The sequence below is a fragment of the Neopelma chrysocephalum genome, unplaced genomic scaffold, assembly GCF_003984885.1.
Source record: "Neopelma chrysocephalum unplaced genomic scaffold, ASM398488v2 Primary Assembly neopelma1_82, whole genome shotgun sequence".
Taxonomy (NCBI): domain Eukaryota; kingdom Metazoa; phylum Chordata; class Aves; order Passeriformes; family Pipridae; genus Neopelma; species Neopelma chrysocephalum.
The window spans coordinates 675,791-693,937 of NW_020897744.1; the positions used below are offsets into that span (position 1 = coordinate 675,791).

Here is an 18,147-nt window from a genome sequence, read left to right on the forward strand (position 1 = left end):
TGGAACATAGCTGTGTTATAATAAAAGTATAAAAGTTGGAGACGGTTTATAATTCATTTTCCAGAGGGGGGGAGAAAAAAATTCTCCTCTGAAATATCTTCTGAATCATGTGAAAGTTAACACTTTATTGATTGGTGTCACAGAGGTGTCAGATAGATGTTCACTAAGGGACATGAACACACAAACGGGCTGCAGGGATGGCTGTACCAGGATTGAACACCTCCACCAGGCCTCTCCTTGGGCTCCAGCCTGGCCACCTTCTAGGATTAAATTTTCTCCTCCTTTTAAAGGTTTGTGGATTAAGTGCAAACCAAAGAACCAAAGAATGCTCCTTTCAACATATTTCACTCTGTCTCTGTACTGAGGCCCAGACCACAGTTGCAGCACATTACTCAAGTGGGTTATTAAGCAAGCAGCAGTTGCCCTGCACAGTCTGAGATTTGGATAGGTCTGTATTAAGAAAAAAGTCAGCCTGAAATTCTTCTCAGATGCCAATTGCTGTGTTTCCCTTTGCTTCAGCACTAATGTCAAATCCTAATTTCTCTGCACGATCCCAGAGAAGTCAGAGCTGAACTCTTCAGAAGAGATGAGGAGTTATCCTGCCAACTAAAGATTCTCCAAAAGGAGGTGTTATCCTCCTTCATACCCTAAGCCAACTTGCAGGGACAGGTGTTTGTTAAGATCTCACGCATGCAGAACCACAGGGAGGGAGGGTGCAGAGGACCAGCTGGAATGAGTCTGGGGAGGTCCTGCACACCACACAGCACAGTAGAGCAATGCAGACACAGCAGGACCACCTCAAATTCCCAATGTGCTGCACACTTCTTAGACACTTCTCTGATCCCACTCCCCTCTCCTAGGGCTGTTCAGATGCAAGCTTGGACAATAACCACAGCAGCTCTCCATGGCATGACTGCCAAGGTGAACTCTAAAACATCCAACCATCCACCACAATCCTTCCCCTTCAGGTGGCATCTCCAACTTGTCTCCAAGGCAGAGAGCATTTGAGTTTCTACTTTAAGCATCAATACACAGCTCAAAGCCTTTTGTTCTTGACAGCCTTCAGCAACCAAGTTCAGAGTAAACAATACTGTGAGTGAGGATTCCAGGTCTCACAAGTTTTACATTAGAATCCCTATCCACAAAGGGAAAACTATCTTATCTGCTTTCCTCATGATATAGAATATCATCTACTTGAATATAGAGACCTTTTCCAAAGTTATTGCTCATAACTTATACTCAGGTAACAGCCCAACAAGGATTTCTAGCTGCCCACATATCAGCAGTTTCTCTTTGCTCACTGTGAGGAAACAACACTCAATCTTATTTCTCTAACAGGTGCTATTTAATAATATTGTGACAAAAACCAGCAGAGACTATTTACAGGAAAACTGGTTTATACCTGAAGAACATGTTCCTGCTGCTTGGTGGAAAACAGCACATGCAGTGCTGGGCAAATCCCCACCTAAAAACTGCCTCTGGAACACCAACCAAAGGAAAATGGGGTTCTGTCTTTGACCACTTAAAACTGCCAAAAATAAGTATCATCACCTGGTCCTGACACCTGTAGCTTTTACCTCCTTACAGACTCTGGAAAAACACAAAGGAGACAACATGTGCTCTGCCCCATCTGATGAATTAAAGAACTGTGGTCTCCTGCTGCTGTGAGAAATAACGTGGTTGGGGTGGGGAGGGAGAGACCGAACAGCAGCTGCCGCTCTGTTCAAATCCTGCATCGCGTGTCTCAGAGAAGGGGAAACACTTCCATAACTGATAAAAAACAGAAAAAAACCACCCAGGGAACTCAACAGCAAGCTTAACGGACTCGAGTAAATCAGAACTGCTCATAAACTTTCTTCCAAATATTTGCTTAGCCATTAAGTCATCAATCTTTATCTATCTGCCTGAAAAAGAGCTGCATATTCCTCACTTGAGTCAGAACACACTAATTCATTTTATAATATATATATTTATGTAATGAATATATAATTTATATAATTTACATTTAGAGATGAAAACATTTCTTCAAACATACATAAGATTTGCTGAAAGTAACACTGCATGAAAATCTATGTTTTTTAAGTCAGAAGGGCCCTGTCAGAGAGATCTGATGGGAAGTTCAGAACTGAATTAAAAGTATTATTTCTTGCATATCTATAATTAAAAAGAACCAGAAGGAAGTTTAAAGAAACCAATGAAACATTCTAACTGTAGCATCTGAAAGTAAAATACTTTATGTAGAGGAAAGAAATAAAGAAAATTAACCAATAATGGAGAAAACCCATCACCTTCCTGGTCACTGCAAAGACAGAGTAAAAAAAAGAGCAAAACCAAGGAAAAACACACTTCAATTATAAGAAAACACCTCATATTTAATAAATGGTGTTATTAAGGGATACAAAACCAACATCTGGGGCATGAAAGTAGGTCTAATTGCTCAAGGTGTAATATAGAAGTTTTTTAATGGACCTAATGATTATACTTTCAGCTGTAAAAGGAGAGGGGAAACCACAGCCCTGTTCGAGGCTACAATGTATTGGAAAAATGCATTTCCCTTCACACTCTGCTCCTGCTAAAACAGTGACTCATGAATTTTAAAAGCATTGTTTTTACTGCTTTTGTTATGATTTTATTAATACGTTTATTTTGGCCAGAAATACTAAGACAAACAATATTAGGAGAGCAGGAATTGCCTTTATTCCAGTAGATCTGGTTTCCCTGATGAACGACAGGCAGTAATCTCCCAGCTGTGGCCTGACGCAGGGTTCACCTTGCGTTACTAATTTATTGGTTTCCTCATCAGTGCAACTGGGAAACATGTAAATGCACACACCCCAAACAGCCACCAGGAGTTAAGTTATTGCATTTCCTTCCCTCCAACAGCAGTTCATTTCAGGGGCAGAGGACCACGGATAAATAAAGAGATTGGATACATAATCTGTTGTGGTTATACGAAACAAGGATGTTGAAATGAAGGTTGCAACGTACTGGAAAAACACCATATGACTCTAATCAACAACTGAGCCTGCAAGCTACAATTAACCCATCAGCATTATTTATTCAATTTTATGCAACCTCTTGAGTCCCTGAACACCAGCTGAGAAACACAGTGTGGAGAGGGTTTGACTGCCCGGGAGAGCAGAGCCAGCGGCCGACAGCGTCCCAGGCTTCTTCTGTAACGTTTGACCCCAGGGCTCCCTGCTGCTCTGACAACTGTAAATTTAGCAGAGAGGGCAGGACCAGCCCCAGGGTGAGAGACTCCAGACAGAGAGCTGGATACAAGACAGTCCACGGATCACTTTCCTCCTTCTCCGGTGTAGAGTGTCCAATCTCCCGCCCCGACGCGGGCTTGGGAGCACGTCCTGGATGCAGGAGGGAAGCAGGAGATGGTGGGGTGTCCTGGTTTTGGGGGTGCCTCTGTGGGCACTGCCTACATTCATGTATAGGCCCTGGGGAGGTGCAGCCCCATTGCCCACAGAAGCAGGTTCCCAAAACACAGTTCTTGGGGGGGATCACATGGGAGATCTCCCAGTGTAAGACCACGACAAGGGGATCTCCCAGTTTAATGTATTTTTAGCCATCCCCATTTCTCAGCCAGTATGTACACAGTGGGAGCTCCCCTGCTCTTGTGTCCACAGCAGAGGTAAAAAGCAGAAGGCTGAGAAACCACACACAGGAGAGGGAAGACCCAAGCCTGGCTCACAGCCAGAGCCCAGGTAAGCTGGGCACACAGTGAGTGACACGGTTGTTTATCAAATTCTCCGAAGCTGGAGGGAAAAACACAGCACATGAATCAGCTACAGCTCTTCAACCTCCTTCACCTTGAGATGCGACAGGAAAAAGAGTCCAAATGCACCAGTATAAAACAATAGGGAGCAGAGGTAAATCATTAATCACTAAAAGACTGCCTAAAACACAGCTTTCCTTGGCATTATCCCAAGCAACTCCTAAGGTCAGTCTGGACATCATTCCTTGTGTCAACTTTTCACACAAGCTCTTCCAAGCAGCAAAAGGAGGAAAGAAAATAACCCAAGTGAGAGGTGGGACAAGCCCACAACTGATTCATAAGATTTGGAAGTGATGTATTCTTTAAAAGGTTATGTTCCAGTGACTTACAGTGCCAGGCTGACATTCATACACACAAAAGCAGCGTCAGCAACAATATTCCAACCAAAAAAAAACAGTCCAGGGAATTACAGTCAGTCTCTCCAAATCCCCACAGCACTGCAGATGGACACAGCCTCCTCCTCCCCTCCCAGCCCAGGTACAGACCTGCCACATCACTCTATCAAGCAGCATCTCATTAGTGGGTGTGCTGATTTCTAAATACCTCTTTATTCATCCTATCAGGAATCTTGTGCAAGAAAATAATTAAATACCAGGAAATATGCAAATAGGAATTAAGAGGTCTGTATGTTACTACAGAATGTCACTGAACTGGGGGAAAAAGCAAATTTTCAGAGGAAGTTTGCTTGCTTGGGAAACCCTGAGCTTGGGGATTAACCGAACTAACACTGTTCTTTCCCCAGAAATGGTTAAAATACCTCGATGGTTTCTATTTGCTCACTGGTGTTGTGCTAGAAACGTGTTAGTTTTATTTGATTCTAGCCAATATATATTTCAATTGAATGTTATTATTCACATCAGAAAGCTGCCCTCTCCTAAGTGTTTTATAGACACTTGACATCTGCCAAATTCACAGCATCCAAATGTATTTTTAATGTTACAAATTGGGCTGTGGTCAGGATGCTGAGAATTTAATGCTCCTGGACTGGTCCCCGCTCTTGAATACCGAGTGTTAATGCCTCTTTCATTTGCTGCCACACTTTACAGCCCAGATGTAACCCAGGACTAAAAATAAGTTGCCATCCCCAACTCTCCGAGGAGCCTCAGCCACGGAGATTTCAAAGAAACCCTCGCGCACTGTGACCAGCCTCACAATTTCTGCCGCTGAAACTTCATACGAATGAGTCCCTCCAGATTGAGAAAGGGTAGAAATATACTTTGATTCTCAGACTGATTTCATTTTAGACAAAACCCTCAAGTTTTACAGCCAGGGATAAACCACTGCAGCTGAAGCCTGGGCTTGTCTGTCAGAGCAGGACAACGCTGCAGTGCAGCTGTGCCAGTGATAACCCCAGGCAGACAAACCTGAAGGGCTCATCACCCTTGGGTTTGATTTTAGCAGATTTCTACTCTAGGAGTTCAGCAAATAGTACATAACCACTACAATTGTCACTAAAGAAGAGAGTTTTGTATCATCAGCTCCAATCCCAACCACTCAGGCTGCACAGAACACTTTATATCAGCAGATTATGTCCGACACTGCATGAAGCTTAAAATTGCTATTACTGCCCCTTCACTTAACCCCAAATCGTGCTTAGAAATCAAACCCCACATTCTGAACAGTTGTACAAACACTGACAGACACAGGGGGTGAAGAGAGAGGTGATTTCCAGGTTGTGCTGGTCAAAACCTTGCAGCTTAACACCCAAACTACATCCCTGGGCTGGGCCAACACCCCTCCGAGCTGTCAGTTTATACTGCACCCCCTGCACACTGGTGTCTGCAGCATGAGAAAGGTGGTGATGTGCTGTGACAGTGGCTTGAGTGGTCTTGCTCCAGTGAGTAATTTTACACAAGTTTTACAGTCATGCATCTAATTTGCACTACAGCAGTGTGGCCATTTAAGTGCTAATTGTGTGAGTTGCAAAACGCTCTAGTAAAGCCTTTAGATCTTCATCAGGCTTGGATCTCATGCTGGGTTACTACAGCTTCATCAAGACCTCATGTTGGGTTACTACAGCTTCATCAGGACTTCATGTTGGGTTACTACAGCTTCATCACGTGGCAGGTGAACGGCCACAGCCTTTCCCCACACCCAACTCAACACGTTAAACACTATTATCACTCAGGAATAACTCCCCGTGCAGACACTCATTATTTCCCTTGTCTATTTTGGAATAGCCAAGCTGTGAGTCTCTGCTCTCCACTTCTGTTGACATCCTGATTGCCCTGTTTGCTGCACCTCCCTGTGCCCAGGACACACCTGGTCCTGAAGGGCCTCTGCTCCAGCGCTCGATAACCGAGTGCCCTCGGCAATGACGCACACCCGCACCTCTGCTCGCCCTTGCTCCATCATGGAGCTGCCTGGTTCTGTTTGATCAGCAGGAAAGCACACTAAATTTACCTGAGGAGTCTGTCAATGACTGAGGGGTTCCAGCTGATTTGTCTGCTGATGGGTTTGTACACTGCAGTCAGGGGTATTCGCAATATCAGAGCTCCGCTTGATTTCCGTGGGGTAAGTTTAGCAACCACTTGAGTTGCATCAGATTTTGCAAGATGAATTTATCTTCAGGTTGTGTGCTGGTTTGGGCTGGGGTAGAGTTAATTTTCTTCACAGTGGCTCTCTCTGTACCCCAGCCAAAACCACCACACGTTGAGACCTTAAAGGAAAGATATAAGTGGGTGGAATGGACAACCCTACCAGGAACCCTCCAAGTAGGCATTTCCCAGTGGAACTGCTGTGAGTTTGCCCACTGTAAGCAGGGAAGCAACACAGCTGGAATAAACATTAATGCACACCAAAGATGTGACACAACAAAATAAAAGTCAAAAAAAGAAAACAAAAAAAATATCCACACTAAGACACAATCTCCTGCCTGTTGTCAGGATTTCTATTTTCAGACTGGGTTTCTCGCTTTGTTGGCATCAAACCCACACAGGACTGGCCGTGCACAGCCTGGTGGTTACTCTGCAGCTTGCACTGCCTTGGACACCACCAGCACCAACACCTGCCTCTTGCCAGCACAAACATGAGACTGCTCCCAGCCCCAGGCTGCAGGACAGCGACAGGCATCTCCACTCTGAAGCACAAGGCAAGGTCAAGCTCAGACTTGCTGCTGCCTTGAACCAGGCTTTGCAGCAGATGGCAAAAGTGATGCCAGAATGAGAATCAACAGCACTATTTCTTCCTGGCATGCCATTCACCTGAAACCCTGTTCACTGAACGTGTTCTAGGCTAGAAAAGCTCATCGTGTCTCCAGGAGGGAAGGACATTGTCCAACTGTCACAATTCACTAGGGAAATGACTCTGAATGAAACTCACTTTTGATTTATTTTGGCAGCTCAACTCCTGCTTATTATTCATTGGTTACAAAAGAGTATTATGGGACTTTAATCACTCAGCTGGAGTCTTACAGGATCTGTGGCATGACTTTTCATAAAATATATAAAATCACACAGCTTAAGATGCAATATTTAATCCCAATCCATTCACCATCTTAAAATGTATTGAAATCTAACACCCGTCATATTTCATGTGTTCGTATTTCAGAATAATGACCAATTCATAAAAAACCCCTGGAGATAAAGCTTAGCCAGGCAGGAGAGAATGAATATAACTGAAAGATGGTGCTTACAGCATCAGGGGTTGTGACACAAAGCACTCCCCAAATATTTTAGAGACACAGGTTTCATTAGTTATTAAGAGTTTACGACAGTCAATGCTGTCCCAGCAGCAGGGACACTTCAACACCGGCCACGTGAGCCAAACCTGGGCACTGTGGCCAAGGAAGCAACACTGCAATCTGATGGCTGGAACTCAGCATTATGCATAATTAATTAATTAAATAAATAGATAAATAAATAAATAAATGACAAGTGCCTACAGTAGGAGATCTGCAAGCACTGACTACCTTAGTTCAGTGTGAAACACAACGTGCAGTCAGAAGAGCCACCTCCACACAAACAGGTGGAGGGAAGGGGAGAGGCTGAAGCAACAGTGCTGCTTATTAAGCATGTTCATGCAAACAGAGCACAAAATCACCTCCCTGCCTGGCAGGCTGACACTGCCTGTAACCCAGCCCACACAGAGCTGGGGAGGACAAGCTGCTGACTCCAGTGACACCATCCACCAGCTGCCCTGTGGCTCAGGACACTGCTCTCTAAACTCCAGTAACCAGGATGAGCCCATCAGCGGGGCGGGACCACACTCCCACTGCTCTCTGCCACGTGCAGCACCTGCATCACTCCCTCCTTCTGCTCACTGTCCATCTTCATCTCCTTCTTCCTCCCTGTATTGATTCTGCAAAGCGTTTCCTGATCTCTATTTAAAATAAAAAACCCAAAAAAGTATTTAGCATACTTCCATCTATGACCTTGTCAAATCCACAACCTGTGGGCATTTTTCTCTGCCAGACACATCCTCCTCCTTCCACAGGCTTAAACACTGCCAGGCACTGCAGCACACACAGGGCAGGGCATGCAGTTAGAGTCTCCCCACAGCTGCAGAGCCCAGATGTTTATTTTCACATTCCAGGAGAAAGGACAGCACTGGCTACCAAAGGATGGGATGGCCAACTGAACTGTCTGGTTCAGGCTGGGCACCAAGGATATATTCCTATTATTTAACCACAGCAGCTGCCATCTCTTTTCTTGTACTGCTGGAGCTATGAAAAAGAAAATATATCCCTGTTCTCATGGAGCAAAACGAAGAAGAAGGAGCCAACCAAAGCAATCCAAGTTATCAGCCAGTATCTCCAGCCATGATAAACATCCAAGGCTTTTCCCAGCCCAGACACATCCATTTGCTCTTCTAGTTAACACTTAACTTTGTTCTAGCACTTACTGAGCCAGACCCTAATGCAGTCAGAGACACTAAGCAATAAACCAAGTTTTCCTTTTAAATAGTCCTTACTGATACAACTTCAGTCATCTACTTTATGCACATGTGCACACAGGGCAGGAAGGCAAAGATAGACCAGAGATAATAGAAGTACTTTTTTTTCTAGATTCAAACTATAAAGCCACGAATCCATTTGGGAATCTTGGGACTCCTTTGGAACTCTTGATTTTTTCCAAAATGGATATCAGATGAAGCTACCTCACCATTACCCCACCCAGGCACCCTGCCCTGGTTGCACAGTTACTGTCATGGGTTAAACCAGCAGCAAAGGCAGAGGCTACTTACTACAAGGACAAAAGCCTGATAGATGCAGCAGCTTCAGCCAAACAACCAGTAAAGGCATGTCAGCAACTGTCAAAAAAATTACAGCCAGTCCATGCAGAAGCTTTAGCAATAAACACAACTAAGGAGTGACACATCAAACCGTACGGAGCGTGTTAAACGCTCGGTGGAAAAATCTATGGGAACTTTTTATACTACACCCTAGGGCAGAGAGGAAATTATGCCACAACTGGACTGCAGCTCTTAGCAAGGTCAGCCCACACTCTCAGTTCAGCAGCAGCTCTGAGAAAAACCTTGCAGAGGAAAAAATCGGATAGCACTGGCTCCCCAGAAACTGTTACAACCAAACCGCAGCAGCTCCTGCATTCCCAGCCTCTCCCAAGGCATCCAAAATAGTCCAAGTCTGGGACTCCCAAGGAAAATTTTGTTACGCCCTGCAGAGGAATGTTCCACCCACGGCTGTTGTTTCCTCCCATAAAAGGATCATTAGTGAGATAATTTCTGAGGTTCAGGGTATTGTCTGCAGATTTTACTGAAACATCGCACCAGGAAGGGGAAGCCAAATGAGCCAGACTATTTTAAGGCTTTTGCATTTGGAGGAAATTCTAGGGCAGAATTTCAAAAAGGCAGATGCTTTGAACTGGGAAACATTATGCTTTGTGGAGAAGGGAGCATTCCTGTCTTGGGAGCTGCTTAAATAACTCTTTTGGGGCCACATCTATTTGATCGCCTTCATTTTTAGGTTCAGAATCTGCTTTTTCAGACACCTCACCACTAAATTATACGAACACATGCATATTTGGGAAACAGTTTAAAAGCTGATAGGCTATAAAAAGCTACTCTTACATCCTTCCCCTAAGTACAATTCACCTCAAAGGCCTGCTCCATCATCACAGTGGACAGTGGGGCACGGAGGTGTTACCCCAAACATTATCCCTGCCATGCTACCAGACAGATGGGACAGGAGACTCCATCACAGGGAGCAAGTGGCTGGATCTGCAATTAAGATTCTGAGCTTGCTATCCCCAAGGTCTCCTTTTCCTTAAGGAGCACGGAGAGAACATTTCCATAGCTGCATGCTACACATGGGTCTGACTGGGATTTAGATTGCTCTGACTGGGAGAATAACATGCAGCACTATTCAGACATGTCTCTGCTGGCAGCGCTCCCTCACCATCAATTATCAGCAAAATGCTATCCTGGTCTCAAAACCAAGGCTGGGCTCCCCTCTCCTGGACAGCTGGGAAGGTGCAGCTTTCAAGGCTCCTCCACAAGAGAGGGAAAGCTCTTTGCTGGGCTCAGTTGGTAAATGGCCCCTTCCCCAAAAAGAAAACAGGCTGTCAAAGGTTAACACCCTCGGCTTCTAGGAACATGCCTGGACCCCTGGTCTCTAACACATCATCAAAAAAAAGAGATTAGGTGGGTTGATGGTAGGTCCCAGGCCCCAACAATTTAGGCAGCACTCGAATCAATTGCCTGCACAAGATTTCCAACCCCTAGTTGGGCAGTTACTGCTGACAGGAGATGGGAAAGGCAAGGCTGAGTGTTTCCTGAAGCACACGGTGCTCCCTCACCTGCGAGGGCAGCAGGGATGGCAACCAGCATGGGCAGGGTCCCAGCAGGGAACTCCCTCCTGGATTGCTTTGACTTAAACGAGAACCTTTTTTCTTTGCCACTGCATCCGAGGTTTATGTTTCCTTTGGAAGGAAGTCAGAGACTGAAAGGATGTTTATTCAAACTGTTATTTACTCACTGGACAAGGACATCTCCTCTAGCTCCAAATCTATCTGGCAAATGCTGATGATAGTTTGTATCATGGGTTTTTAGGACAGAATGTGACTGAAGGGGCTTTTACAAAACACCTTCCAGGCCCAATCTCACAATTAAATACACAGGATCCTGAGCTCCCACTGAAATTCAAGCAGGTACAAAATCAAGAGTTCAAATGCACTTTTATTTACAGCACATGCTTTCAAGGAGACGATGGATTGCAGTGTTCCTCTTGGGTCTCAGCGTGTCAAGGGAGGGAAATCAAAAGACAGGAATTTTCCACAAAGTTTTGGCTTTTCCAAAAGCCAATCTGCTGCAAGTACTGTGCACTACAGACATCTCTTATGGTAAGAGTTACAAATGGGAGAAGATTGAATTAAACTTATTGCTGTGGCTGGTTTTAAGCTTTGTTTCAAACCTCTTGCAAAAGCTGGTTGCCAACCATTTCCCTGCTAATCAAGGGTGGTTTGCAGTTGTGGTTATTATGATAAAGTCCAATAATGGTCTTCATCCTGGGCTTCCTAAGGGAGAGGCTCACAGGATGACATTATCTATCCACATGTATATGTCAATCAAATTTTGCAGGGAAATACTGGTCTTGAGGATACAAATTTAATAAGAATATAAGATCAGTAGAAGAAATAACCTAATTTTAACATAAGACCAAACTACAAACTATTACCAGAAAAGGTAAATAAGCACAGCACTGACTTGCCTTAACAGCACCTTGTTTTCAGTTGTTTCAAAACAATTTCTTAGCATGCACTGGAAAATAAAACCCTTCCTCTCCAACTGGGAAACGCCAGGCCTCTTGCTCTATGAAAACATTTCCAAGTGGCCTTGATTCCCCTGAGAATATGCTGGTAAAACAAAGGCACTTTTCAGCACAGGAACAGGCAGCTGAAAAACAAGGTTTTCACCCCCACAACTGGGTATCAACAGGGTGGTCATGTGAAAAGGGCTGCCTCACTCCCCCAGACAGCACACAGGATACACAACTCAGGGAACACAGTGCAGGGGTGACAGGAACAGAAAATGTTTCTTCTAGGTTTCCTCTGCTTGTGGGGAGGCAAATATAAAATTCCATCTCAAAATGAAATGCAATTCAAGCATTTCCCAGCATCTTTTTTGCTGCAGGTCCCTGTAACCAGCTCACATGCAAAGCCTGAGCTTGCTGATGCTCCTTTACTGCTTTAACCTTCAAGATCCATCCAAGTCCTGCCACTCCAACAGTCTGGTTCCAGCAATTCACATATGAAATGCACGTACAGGTATGAAATGGTGGGCTTGGGTTAGAAATATGGAAAGAAAAAGCTCATAGCATTTCAGAATCAAAGTATTTTTCTTCCCAGAGAACACTTTAAAATAATTGAATGGTTCCAGTGGTTGTTAAGATCTCATGAAGTAAAAAACAACAGTTACACTCCTGGGAGATTGCTGGCCTCAGCCCAGGGAATATTCAGGAATATTGCAACTGCAAGCTCTGGCATCTGTCTTTAAGTTTGCTTCTACCTTGCAAAGCAGCAAAGTGAGGGAAAATGGGAAAATTCACAGCTAAATATAGGAATGTTTGTGATTAACTACAGCTCTAGGCTACTTTAAATATGTCCTGCATGGACACACACATGCACATTTTAAGGTTTTTACTTAATCAGGAGTTTAATTGTTCCATTACAGCCAAACTAACAAAGGGCAGCACAGACAGCTCTGCCTCCCTGGTACTTCAGAGCAGGACACTGTCCAGGTCCATCTGTACATGCTTTGCAGAACTTCAAAGGGATTAAAGAGTGAGAAAGCACAGACATAGGACAAAGCTCCAAACAAACCTTGCCAACCTCCACAGCACAGAGACACTCCTGTCATCCCAGGGGCACAGCTGCCCATGGCACTGTTTGTGTTCATCTCTCCCCACGTTCATCCTTTTCTGCAAGTCCTGAGGCACTCGGGGCAAGTCTCACCCACAGCTCTTCTCTTGTGTTGGTCTTCTCCAATTTTATCCCCTCAAATGGGCCCAAAAGGCTACAACAGCACCAGCTTTCCAAACATACACAAACTCTCCAAGTACTGCACTAGTTTCCACTCCCTCCTCAATTTCTGTAATTGCCTCCCCGGTTGATTTCTTATCTCGCCCCTGCACAGTAATTACAGGCAGCACCACTCCCAGGTATGCCACATCCCAAGCACATCCCCACTTTAATAGCATGATTAAACTACCTCTGCTGGGAGAGATGAGCATCTCCCATGTTTTTCTAAAGCAATACAAAAGCATAAATAGGTTAAATAAATCACTCGAGGTCACGGACTGTGGCAGAGGTGGGATTAGAAACATATACCAGTTGCTATGAAGGTGAGAAGTGGAAAATACAGCCAGTCTTGCTGGTGAGGGAGTGATTACCCCATCCCAGCAAACTAGTCTTAAATCTGGTATTCAAAAGTCACTGAGGAAAGAAGTATGACTGATGGTTCAAGGTGTTCCTGGTCTAAACCATGACAGACACAGGAAATATAGTCATACCAGGTGATACCTCAAAATCAGCAAAGCCAAGCTCAGCACTCACAACCCCTGCAGCCATGGCTGTGCTGATCAATACTGTACTCCCAGCAAACACATCTGTCAAGCAAAAGACAATAAAAACTCAAGAGCTGAACAGGAAAAGCAAGAAGTGGCAGCCAGTCATCAGCACAGCAACCAACAACTCAGGATACTCCAGCAAACAACTTAGTGAACAGGCCAAATAGCCTTTTATTGATCCCTACCCAGGAGCAAATGTACTTGTACCTATTTAATGCTGCTCATTTTATCATTAGCTTCAGAGTGGCACAACCATAGGCTTCCTGGTTCTGCTTTTGATCTTTAAATCAATCCCTCATTCCCTTCCCTTCGGAGGCTGATGGGAAAGCAGGTCAGAGCAGCTGTTCAGTGTAAGAGGCACAGAAACACCTCACTAACTACAGGAGAGGGTTTCTGCCTGCCAGGGCTATTCCTCAATTCATCACCCCAAGATGAGAACCCCTGGCATTACCAGAGGTGAGATGCACGTACCTGCCTGCCATCCTGTCCCACGTTGGTCTGTCCTCTCACCACAGTCCGAATGTTGTCATCCAACCTCCTGGAAAAAAGAACCCAAGAATGTCAAACTCAGTCTCTCTGTGCCTGACTCAAACAACTGTGGGAACCCTGACAGCTACAGAACCAATTTTAAATAAAAAAGCCAATGCTACCAATGATAAACTCACTTTTTGCCCCCTTCTCTCTCTGTTGGATGTCACTATCTTATATCATTTAAAAACTCCTGTTGAAAAAATAAAAATCAATTTCCTAATTTAATCAGGGCTTCTTGCAGTTCTCCTCCTTTAAGCAATATTGTCAGCTCTGCCTTGTCTGTTTGCATTTCAGCTTTCCACATATTAAAGTGCTGTCTAAAACACTGCAGGTTGATAATGTCAGACTGCACAGGAAATCTAAGCATTTCCTGCCCTCTTATATTTATTTTGCACTTATAGGACCAATACTGCCAATTAAAAAAAATACATGAGTTTTACAATTGATATTTTAGCATCACAAAACATAAATTCATGGCAGTTGAGTCTTCTGGGCAGTTTGTTCTCTCAGTCTTCAAACTGTTCTAAAATTTGGAAAGATTTGGTACTTTTTGATTCACAGTTTATTTTTTTTCGAAGCTGCACTTTGCAACTCATCAGCTAAAATAACATGAAGGGCATGTATTGTACAATACAGGTGAAATATAAAAAATTATAATAAAGGTACCACTATTAGCCTTGAGGCTGAGCCTACTCATGTCTTTTAAGCAAATCAGTTCCTACCAGCTACAGTGCAAAGGCTGCATTTATGAAGTCTCAGTGACAACTAGAGATACAATGAAACAGAGAAATACTTACCTTATTTTCAATCTGATTTTGTTCACAACTTCATCGATGTTTGCCAAAGACTAGAATATGAAGAAAAAAAAAAAACAGAGAGAAGTGAAATGGCAAATGTTTTACAAAGATATATGTCAGCTGTTATCCTGAACACTGTACCCCTTGTGGCTCCTGACAAAGAGGAGAGCAATGGCTTTGTTTTACAGGTGGAGGAACTGAGACACACAACAACAACTCAGCTGCTTCTCTGCTACATCACAAAGAGCAGCAAAAGACGGGCCAGGCCAAGGCTCCTGCCTGCCCCTATCCCTGAGCTCTGCCTTGTCCTTTGTCAGCAGAACTGCTCCCAAAAGCCGTGTGACAGTGACCTCCAGTGGGCAATGGGGATGGGGACAGAGCCTTTGCCTTTCCTGGGCAGAGACCCTCTTGGAGAGCCACACACCCCTAACACAATCTTCAGCTGCAGAAACATCTCTTTTTTGCAATATGTTAGTCCAGAACTCCCCCCAGGGCTGATGTGGGGAAGACAAAGTGCAGATATGAGCCCACAGCAACCTCACTCTTTAAATCTCAAAAAAAACCAATGGTTCAAACATGGATGACTCTCCTGTGACACTGCAAAAGGCAACACCTGCCTGATTTGGCTGAAATCCCAGAGAACTCAGCAATTATTAACACACAGTGAATGATGACATTTACTGCAGGAGAAACATCTACATTATGACATTTACTGCAAGAGAAACATCTACACAGAAACTAGTTTACTTCTACAGATCAAAGCAGGACCCTTACTGCAGCAAGCACTCTGGGTGGAAAGAGACTACATAACGACAGCAAACCTTGTGAGATGCAAATTTAAGAAGCAATTATTGTTATAGCCTTATTAGCTGTGTTACTCTTTAAAAGAAAAGGTTTGGGTACAGGTTTAAACACACCTTTAGTCATCTACTATCAGGTTACCCCAAGAGTAAAGGGTGAAAGCAAAACCTGATAGTAAAAAGTTTGAAAGTAGAGTCTGAGAGGGCTGTACTTGGAGCACTACTTACTTGCTCAGTGGGAAAGAGAGCATTAATATACTCCACAGCATTGAAATCTGCTCTGTCCAGTGGATCTTGGCTGGGAAACACCTGAAGAGAGGGAGGAAAACAAACAGAATCAACAACCACTGATAATTTCTGTAACTCTACACACTATCTACCACTTCTAATTACTTCAGCACCCACTTCTGATTGTATCTCACGTTGTTCTAACAAGTGGCCAGGCCTCTGCCCAGGAGTAGAGCAGCCATGTGCTCTGCAGGTCTCTGACCTACTAAAATTCCTGTGGTTATCACCCTGGATAAACACAGACAACTCACACACATGCTTCCACATACAGCCCTGGCACAATCCATCAAGGAATTCCCAGGACACACGAGCTATTAATCACATATCCCAAACCATCCTGAAGCTTTTGCTGTTGTCTGGGAACAAACTCCAGTGCTGAGGCTCTGCGCTTCTCTTGGCCTGGGCTTTGCAAGGCTCCGTGGTGACAGATGATTTGCTTTTCACAGCCTTGTAATAGGAAACGTGAAGAATTAAGAAGTGGTTGTACAAGTTCTCTGGAGACTTGGGTTTGCCACATCTCACAGAAGAGGGGGAGAATAAGAATCTGCTGAATGATTGTTCCTACTCATGGGAAGAGAGCAGCTGTGGTGCAAACAGATCCCATCTCTCCTCAGAAGAAACTCAAATGATACAAATGTGGCTGCCAGGCTTTGCTTTCTGTCCCTACAGACTAAAACGTGGTGCTTTCCCTTCCCTCCTACCACACTAAAGTTGTGGATGCCCCATCCCTGGAAGTGTTCAAGGCCAGGTTGGACTGGGCATGGAGCAACCCAGTCTAGTGGATGGGTCCCTGAACCAGCCCTCTTGGGCAGCTTTCCCAGTCACTCCTGTGGCCAAGGAGAAGCAGGCAGCAGTTAAACATGCATGAGGATGAGGCTGTGCTGAGTGAGGAAGATGCTCTGACGTCAGACCACGGTAAGAGCACGGCTGCAGCATCACACCCAGCCTTGTCAGATACACTCCACAAATCCCAAACCTCCACAAGTATTAAGAGCAGATGAAACAAGAGGTGAGATGGAAGATAAAGGTTGGTAAGGAGCTCCACTCAAACTGCAGATAGAGATCAGCGCCGCAGGCAGCTGGAGCAGCTGAAGGAGTTGTCACTCCCAGGAGTTTGTCACAACCCATTAATCAGAAACACTACGCCAGGTTTGGTGGAGCACCAGCCTGCCTGTGCTCCCCACCCTGCTTCAGGCAGGTCAGCTGAGCCAGCTCTGCTCACTGACCCACAACTGGGCAGGCTTTGCCCAAAGCTGGTTAAGGAACACTCAAAGGAACAACAGTGTTATTGGGTTGAGAAGTGCCAGTGAGGAAGTGACGGAAGGCAGGAGGTGGTGTCATCCTCAACATCTCTCCTTGCTCAGGACGTGAATATCTGCCTACAGCTCCACTGCCTTTCCTCCCTCCTGGTGCTCACTTGGGATGCTGTGCCAGCTCCCACGGTCTGCCCTAATTCTCCAAGGGACAGCCATGAGAAGTGAGCCACAAACCTCAACATTCAAAACAACGAAAAAACTTATCTGAATGATACTTTGTGAGACAGCTGCTGCTGCTGCCCACAGACTTCTGCTACAGCAAAGAGCTTTTAGGATGGAAGGGCTGGCTGCAGGCAGCGCAGGCTCACAGAGAACAAGAGACATGGTTTCACCCTGGGTTCTCCTGGGATTTTGAAAGGCTTCAAGTGCCACAAAGGGTTTCAGGGAAGCCTGGAGGACTTGGGCTGAACACAGAATCATAGAATACCCTAAGCATCATCTAGTCCAACTCCTGGCCCTGCACAGGACACCCCAACGATCCCAGCCCAGCCCCAACAATCCCACCAGGTGCTGAGAGCATTGTCCAAACACTCCTTGAGCTCTGTCAGGGCCGTGACCACTGCCCTGGGGAACCTGTTCCAGCGCCCAAACACCCTCCTGTGTATCAGCCACAAATCAAACCAAGCCATTCAGATTACCATGACCTCCACCGAGCCACAGGCACCCGAGTGCACTGAGGTGCTTCACATACGACTGAACGCGCCTGCAACCAGCGATAGAGCCCTGCGCTGCCGCAGAGCCGCCTGTCAGCGATGGGGACGTGGGGGGGACATGCTCAGCACAGGCCCGAGCACCTCGGACCCGGGGGTCCGAGCCCAACCGGGGCTGACGGGGCTCTGCCCGGGGCTCCCCGGGCCCAGCAGCGGGGAAGGCCCGGGGAGCGCGGCGGGGACTCGCCCGGCCCCAGGCCCTCACCGAGCGGCCCCGGGCCGCGCCCCACAGCTGCCCCCTCACGGGGGGACCCGTCCCGGCGCACCTGCTCGATGGCGGCCTGCACGGCGGGCGCCAGTTCCAGCGCCGCCTCCAGCCCGGCCTCCAGCTCCGGCTCGTCCTCCTCCATGGCGGCGCCGCTTCCGCCGCGCTGAGGGGCGGGGTCCATGTGAGG

At 45.7% G+C, this 18,147-nt stretch overlaps 1 protein-coding gene across 1 annotated transcript in view; it reads right to left on the reverse strand.

Moving 5' to 3' along the window:
* VPS53 (VPS53, GARP complex subunit) overlaps positions 1 to 18,120 on the reverse strand; it is a 64,654-nt gene extending 46,534 nt beyond the window's left edge. The window contains exons 1-4 of the mRNA XM_027690793.1: positions 18,019 to 18,120; positions 15,667 to 15,747; positions 14,639 to 14,688; positions 13,782 to 13,848 (exon numbers count right to left, since the gene is read on the reverse strand). Coding sequence (XP_027546594.1) covers positions 13,782 to 13,848; positions 14,639 to 14,688; positions 15,667 to 15,747; positions 18,019 to 18,102 — 282 coding nt within the window. The 5' untranslated portion in view covers positions 18,103 to 18,120. The remainder of the gene's footprint in view (positions 1 to 13,781; positions 13,849 to 14,638; positions 14,689 to 15,666; positions 15,748 to 18,018) is intronic.
* Between the last annotated feature and the right edge of the window lie 27 nt (positions 18,121 to 18,147).